The 7904-nt window shown below is 41.1% G+C and overlaps 1 protein-coding gene across 1 annotated transcript; it reads right to left on the reverse strand.

The window, feature by feature from the left end:
- Positions 1-3353: 3353 nt before the first annotated feature.
- On the reverse strand, positions 3354-5540 carry msx2b (muscle segment homeobox 2b). Its single transcript, XM_080201109.1, has 2 exons — positions 4606-5540; positions 3354-3966 (listed from the first exon to the last, which is right to left on the reverse strand). Exons 1-2 carry the CDS (start codon positions 4985-4987, stop codon positions 3542-3544), a joined length of 807 nt encoding a protein of 268 aa, XP_080057235.1. The 5' UTR covers positions 4988-5540; the 3' UTR covers positions 3354-3541.
- Positions 5541-7904: the final 2364 nt, after the last annotated feature.

Consider the following 7904-nt stretch of genomic DNA (forward strand, 5'->3'; position numbering starts at 1 on the left):
AGCAAGGTGACAAGGGTAATTAAGAACAATCTCAGTGGGGAACTCCCTTTAAATGTTCTGATGAGAATCCGGCGCCAGAGAGAACTCCAACGCGAAATCTGCATTGCAAAATCAGTATAATTCAATCATTATTTCTCAAGCAATGTCTCATGAATTAAGCAATCAAGCACTGATTAACAGATCTTACGGGTAAACAAACCGACGGAGTATAGAGTTGCAGTGTGTGATTGATACTGAGTGACATTTCCAAGCGCAAATATTCTCTTCTAATAGACGGAGACGTTTCATCGGGAGTCGGGCTGGGGGGCGGGGGAGTGGGAAGAATCAAGCTCTACTGACATCAGCTCGGTTTCGCCAGACAAGCTCATCTCAGCTGGAAAGTACATTTATTAGAAATGAAAACTGCATTAGATTGATGTATCTGAACGTTGATACTACAGAGGGGGCGATGATAAATCTGTTCCCCAACTCTGCCCCCCCCAACCCCCGCCTTTACTGGGATGTACATGAAACCGCCATATACAGTCAGACATAACGAAAGGACATTGTTTCATTTGACTAAATCTTTGTAATTGTTTCGTCTCGGCGGTACTTCGGTGGAAAGGTGTACTGTAATGCGCACCGTATTAAAACCGATGATGTCGTGACTCCTCTCCACAATCAGCTTTGATGGCTGTAAGGTTCGACGTTGGTCATAGATGCAGAAAAGCCCAACGCATTGATAAATAGTTTGCCGATAAACTGCACGCTCAGATTGGGATTCCATTAGGTGCACATGATTTAAGGTGGAACAAATGAAATGTTGTATTTTACAGTGCCTGTTACAGTGTAACTATAAAGGGACTAAAGAAAATGCACCCGCAGTAGTTTGCTTATTTTTCAAGACTATACAGGCTGGCGAGAGTCCCGAAAGAACATGCAAGGATTGTCAGCCGTCTCACTGTCGATGTGGTGTATGTTTAATCATTGAGTGTCGCTAACGTGACTTCTTCCCCCTCCCCTTGTAAGCTTTTCCAGTTCGATTCCTCGGAGCCACCTAATCCTCAAACTTGTTGTCATTACTTATTTATTGATTGCTTGGTATTTGGGTGTAATTGAGCAAGGCGGCTCTAGCCTGAGGGGGGACCGGCGCTAGATGAGCAATTAAATCAGATTAAGGCAGTCTTTAAAGAGGCGGCTGGCGTGATTGATAACCGCGAACACATTCTTAAATAGAACTGCTACATCAAAAGGAACGCTTAGACACAAGGCTCTAGGAGAGTTCCACCAGCATGAACCAAATCATATATAAAAAACTTCGGCAGGAGTTTGCCTCTAAATACCTTCCGCCCTATCGTCTTTTAATATTAAAAATCCACAGGAGTGGCAGACACTGTATTAATTAGTGCATCCACCCGTGAAAACTGGGTTTAAACTAGCATTCTCTTTCCTTGTGTTTGGCCAGTCTCAGTAATTAAACATTCTTAATTGGTGCGTTGCCTGTGGAAATTGTGCAAAGTTAAAATAATGCTTTTCATATTACACAGTAATTACAGAGTAAGGGCCCTTTTAAAGCAATAGACAAAATCAAAGAAAGTATAAAAAGGCCTTTCAAGAGTTACAGGAACCTAATAAAGTATGTCTGTATGGTGCTCTACTTTGCCCCCAGCTACAGCCACAGTGGAGCCAAAGCAATCAGCTCGAATAAAATAATAGCATTCCTTCTCTCATGCAATTCCACGCTCCCAGTGCAAACTAAAATTATATTCTCAATTTTCTAAATTATGAGGTGTGACTTCAAAGGTAATCCACTCCATTGACAGATGGTACTGGGTGCTGTTTACATCATTTTGCAAAACATATTTCCTTATTAGTTTACCATCAAAGAGCTTTGATGTTTGAATAATTATAATTATCACAACAAACACTGTTCTGCTTTATGGCCCAAATCATTTTGATCTTTAATTATTTCTAGAAAATTCTCAAGCTGACGTTCCAATTTAGAAACTTTCATAGCTATACTCACACGGTTTTAATATGAACCTTCATCTCCCCCCCCCCCCCCCCCGCTCCAAAACCAGGTATGTCCCTCGCTCCTGTGCATTCTGTAGTTGTCTCTACTGCTGTGTTAAAATTATCCATATTTTGTTGTCACATAAATAGATAAACACGTTAAAATTAATATTGAATTATATGTTGGTGTAAATCGTTGTGCACCTTGACATTGTACAGCAAAAACTACTTGATGGAAGGTGCTGATGTAAAGGGTAATGTGTCATTTGGCGTTGAATTTCATTGACTTTTGATCTAGCATATAAACTGTATTGATAGTCCCCATAAAACTATAGTACAATCGTCTATTATAATGCAGCAGAAACTCTAAAGCAAAGGCCCGAAAATGCCACTTAACTAGATGTATTAATTATTTGCAGTTGCACTACAGTATGTTAACATCTGACCTCAATAATGAAAAAAAGACTAGTGAATCGTCCATCCCACTATTGTGTGATTAATAGACTGAGAAAAGAAAAGTGTGATCAATGTTGAACTAACAGACAGGGCGGAAAAGGTCCCATGTGGCAGAAACGGTTGGAATCGTCCTGATGTTTAGAAACGTGTTACGTATACTTTCAAGTTACAATACATGGAAAATGAACTCGATGTTAAATAATTATTTTTTTTCAGCTCCATATTTTCTTCGACTAGCCACTATCATATTCGAGCTAAGATTATGCGGGTTAGAATTACAAGTTCCAGAGTACTATGCACGTCCACATGCTGCGTGGAAAGAGTATCCAAGATGTGATCTCATCAGGTTTTCATTATGTTAACTACCTGTTTCATTAATCTAGCCAGATTCAACTAATATTTGAATCAAGTCAGCGTTGAATTGGGAAACCCTTCTGCACTATATCACATTGAAACATGGCTGATAGTCGGGGAAATTACATTATTTTCAACTTGACAACAGCAAATATATAAAATGTTGTTTCTTTAGCTGGTCACACAAGAAAACTGACAAGAATTTTGTCAAAAGAGTTTTTGAGGGGAAGCACTGGCGTGGGATTGGAAAAGTAGAAGACCTTAAATATTTAGTAAACTCGACTCCTGGACTATCTTTCTGCATAGAATACTGGACAATTCTCATGTATTCTGTTGACCATGTTGCAACGAGTTAGGCACCTCCAATGGCTTTTACCTTGAAACAATTTGGTCTCCACTCCAGTTAGGTAAGCTTAACTGCATTTCGGCTTTCCGGCAGATAAGGTCTGAATACGCTCATCCCAGTACGCGTTTGTTTTCAGATCAGATGCAGTTATATTTATTTCCGGTACCGGGGTTTAATAATGAAAACTAGATGGACCAGTATAACGTAGTATTCAACAATTACTTTAATTTATTCACAAATATAAGGTATAAGAAATAATAAATCTCCATATATATATAAAATAGTACATAATATCCCTTTCAAAGGGACAGCGATCAAAACAATGTTAAAAGCGCTGGCATCGTTTCAAATATATTTGAAAGTTTCAAGTCTTCTAGAATTGTTTGTTTTTTTTCAAGATAAATGATACATGCTGTATCCGATAGGAGTGGCATAAAGTCCTACAGGGGGGACTGGGAGCACAGGTCTATGGAAAGGGTAAGTATGTCCATAAAGTGAAGCTCCGTGCATTGGGGAATTCATGGGAAAAGTCAGACTCAACCCCGGGGGTAGCATGGGCTTCGCTGCCATTTTGAACTTTTCCAGTTCGGCTTCTTGCAGTCTCTTTGCTTTGGCCCTGCGATTTTGAAACCAGATTTTAACCTGGGTTTCTGTGAGGTTGAGGGAGCTGGAGAACTCGGCTCTCTCGGCGATGGACAGGTACTGTTTCTGCCGGAATTTGCGCTCCAGGGCCAGGAGCTGAGAGGTGGTGAAGGGCGTCCGGGGCTTCCTGTTGGTTTTGTGCTTTCTCAGAGTGCAAGAAGTGGGGCTCAAATGTCCTAGTAAAAACGAATGAAGGACTGATCAATATTTTATGTCCACAGTGGAATTTATAAACGGATAACATACTTTCTTTAATCAAAAAACCATCAACAGTAATCATTATCCTAAACTTTCTACTCGCAACAGACCTTTTAAATCGTTCACAATTATTCACCTAATCATGATAGAACTGAACCCATCTATGTCTTGCTTAATTAAATACATTCTACCATTTTGACAGCTATCCCACCAAAGCAATGTTAAATCTCAGTTTACACTTTTATTCACAGCATTGCCCATGTTGAGAGTAGTTTGAACGAATTGTCCACATCAGTTAGCATTGCCTATCCCGTTGACTTCAATGTTTAATTGGCTGTCAACGCGTCCAGTTGCTGCAGTCGGCAGCCTGAGCATTTTGGAAGTTTAAATTATTAAAGAATTGGTGCTCATGGCTTATCAGCCGAGTTCGGCAGTCAAGATTTTATAATTCTAAATCAGCTAAGTTATCGCGCTGTTTTCTCGACTGGGAGAGTGAAGGGAGTTAACCCCCGATGTCTAAAACATCACACACACACGCTTGGAAAGCAGTTCTATAGTGAATGGATGTATGCACGGCGCTGGATCAATGAGATACAAAAGCTTGGAAACAAACTCACTATTTGGAGGCGGCGAGTAGGCTGAATTTTTGACCCAGGGCACACAGTCTTCCTCCTTGCAGTTTTCAGACTTCACGGGCGAGTCGTCGTAAGTTTTTGTAAAACCCGGTTGCAGCGGGCAGGACGAGTCGAGGGGGCTCTGCGATTCCCTGACCACCGACTTGGGGGGCAGACTTTGCGAGGTGCTGCTGCCGCCTGCTCCGTCCGAAGGAGGCAAAGCGCCTCGGTGGGGCTTGCGATCGGACATCAAGGCTTCCACGCTGAAGGGGAGGCTGGACACATGGACTTTGTGATCGCTCAGAGCAGTTTCAGCAGCTCTTTGGAGCTCTGGGTCAGAGACGCTGTTATCCTTCACTGTTAAGCCTTGTGGCGAAGACATCATGATGAACGATAAAAAGGCATACACACTCAAAAAAAAACACTCACACACAAGTTACAACCCTGGAGAAAGTGATCCCTTACCAAAGCGAGCAACTTCTACAACTAAAGGGTCAGAGTGGCATTGGAACTGTAGTAAAGGTTGCAAAAACTTTACAAGGGGGCGAAACTTTTAGCCAATCAGAGATGTCTGGCCGGGTGGTGCTGCAGTTCCGGTAAGAGGATTGGCTGGCTGAAGTGCCAATAGCAGTAAATGATCGTTTTAAAGAAATTAGTCCCTTAATCAGATGGGCCACTCGCTGCGATGGGTTAGTGATAACTGCGGGGCTCTAATCTCACTGTAAACATGCAGCTAATTAAGTGAAAAGAGAAGACAGCCCTCACTTCCCCCCACCACCGACACACACATACACACACAAAACAGAAGATAGGCAGAGAGAGAGAAAAAGTACCCCAGCAAAAAAAAGTGAAATAATTAAAAAAAAGCAATAAATGTGGGTAAGGGATGGATGTAAATACTTGGTCCTTTGTGCCCGAAGCCACCTGTTCTGAGAACTGTCTGCCTTTGCTAATTGCGTGGATAAACAGTCTGTCACGATTAGTCAGCAGGGTGAAAAGGCAGACAAGTGAGGTTGTTTGTAGGCGCCAGGATCGGCGACATCAAAGGCGATCTCCCTGGGGAACGCGGTGGAAAGTTTGGCCGGCTCCAAGCAGCGACCCGCCCCCGCCGAACACGCCCCAACCCCCGGGCAGAGCTGAATCCAGAGCCCGGCCCCAGCTTTGAAATCAAGGATGGGCAAAAAAATAAAGCAAGCGAGCAAGAAAGAGAGAAAAAAAGAACACAGCGTAACCGCTTGTAAAACACCAGCTTGCCAGTAGGGTTTAAACTGAACATCCTGAATGTAAAAAAAATTGCATGCCGTTAAATGCATTCCGATACAGCGTTTATTAGTACAGTAAAGCGAACTAATAGCAACATGTCATACATTTTCAAAAAGAACGTCAATTATTTAACAGCACCCAGTAAAGGCTGCAGGAAATCACAGCTTAGGGAAAGGAAATGTACATTCACAATTAGTTCAAACTGGCACGAGAGGGGGGTCATTGCACAATTAATTCGTAAGACAGAAAGCTACAGTGCAGAACAAGATCAAATGTTACTCTTCCTGTTAACATTTTACAAAATAAAGGTAAAGTTAGGCTCTGACACATTGTAAGCTGCGAGATGGCAAGAACTAGACTTGTTCTAAGCGAGCCCTGGTGTAGTTGGAAGACAGGTGCTTACAGGTGATCTGTATTGTTTGAGAAGATGTGGACTGTCAGAAGCTTTTAATCGCTGATATAAACACTACCGCTATTCTGATATCTCACGGTGCAATTATTGTCCAGTGAGTGATATGATAGGATTTCAGTTGGAATAGTTTGAGCGTTTCAAGGCTGCAGGGATGCTGATCAAAAGAAAGGGGCAGCTCGCAGTTTATTTCTTAACTTACGATTCGACAAATAACCTGAGTCTAGATCGTGTGGAACAGATATTTACATAACTCATCCCCTGCTTCTTCGCTTCACGCTCATTCGTATATTCCCCTGCTTTTGCTTACTAAACTCGCATTTTTAATCGAATTAATTATTTTGTCAGGCCGTGCCGCATAAATATAAATAGCACAATCAGTTGTGTACGAGTATAAGATCCGGCTTTTTTACACCACAATTATGGCAACGCTGTTTCAATTCTGAACATGCATGGCTTTTTTTAAAGAAAAGTAGGAAATGTCGAACAAGTCCTGCTGGTTAAATGCACGCACGGACAACATGATCTTTTTTAGTCTTGTTTCTCGTGTATTATGCTAAATAAATGGCAGTTGTGCAGAAGGAAAGACTTGGATAGCGAAACAATGCCGTTAGAGGGGAAAATCGGTTCAGGCACTTCTAACCGTTAAACCGCCTTGACTTTAACGCGAAGTCAGATATTCTTCAGAATCGTTCAGACCCAATGCTCCGTGGAATAATAAAATGCTCTGTGGAATAACAATCTTCTCCTACAGCCCGGCTTAAACCTTTTTTCAATTTCTCCTCTTCCCTTACCCCCCACCATCCCACGTTTTACTTTTAACGTAACAAGCGGCGAGCTGGTTTTATCTGAAGTGTACTTTGAACAGTTGCAAAACATTCACTTAAACACGTTTAGCGTGGGGTCTGCGATTCAAGTCGATTGTGCAAAGTCGCAGTTTTCAATAATATCGTTGGGTTTAAGTGCAAGAAACTGTATCCATCTGTCTAAATAATGAAGCATTTTCTTTTGCTGATATGAAAATATGCAACAATCGGTATTGAATGGGATTCCGTTATCCATTGGAAGGCAGGTATGTTCACGTCTTTGTGTTTTAGCGTTCGTATATATAGAGAAAGGTGTTCCTTTTTTAAAATTCGTTTTTAATATCACCACCTTTGTAATTTTTGGTCTCCAGTTTTGTTTATAACCCAGTCATAACCATTGACGGCTTTCGAAGTTCTTGAAAGCCCCAAGTAAGCAACAATGGTAAAATAGCCACTAAAATGTCAGATCGAATTGATAAAAGGTTGAAAGGAGAGTCTTTATGGTGCTACTCTCCTATGTGTGGATTATTTTTTAAAAACCGACCCATACTTGTTAAATTCGTACAAAATAATCAGCAAATATTCTGTCTTCGAAATGCATGTCTTTAGTAACTTGCAAATACCTTTACTCGAAATCAAATCTTCTCCCAGGTTTTCCAAATCGAAATAATAACAATATGCAGCTTATTTAGATATATGGCACGGTAAACTATTTTCTTGGCGAGAAAATACAACATTTTGAAATCAGGAATTTAAATACTACGAGCACTACTACAGAAAATTATATTCGATATATACAATTTTGTGCATCGATGTTAATTCAA

Source organism: Carcharhinus amblyrhynchos, chromosome 13 (genome assembly GCF_965287045.1).
Source record: "Carcharhinus amblyrhynchos chromosome 13, sCarAmb.v2.hapA, whole genome shotgun sequence".
In the NCBI taxonomy this organism is placed as follows: Eukaryota; Metazoa; Chordata; class Chondrichthyes; order Carcharhiniformes; family Carcharhinidae; genus Carcharhinus; species Carcharhinus amblyrhynchos.

Excerpts from the sequence above, each read along its gene's own strand:
- msx2b (XM_080201109.1), bottom strand. The coding sequence starts at position 4,987 with ATGATGTCTTCGCCACAAGGCTTAACAGTGAAGGATAACAGCGTCTCT. Across the intron at positions 3,967-4,605 it reads CTACTCGCCGCCTCCAAATA|GACATTTGAGCCCCACTTCT; the intron begins GTGAGTTTGTTT and ends CGTTTTTACTAG.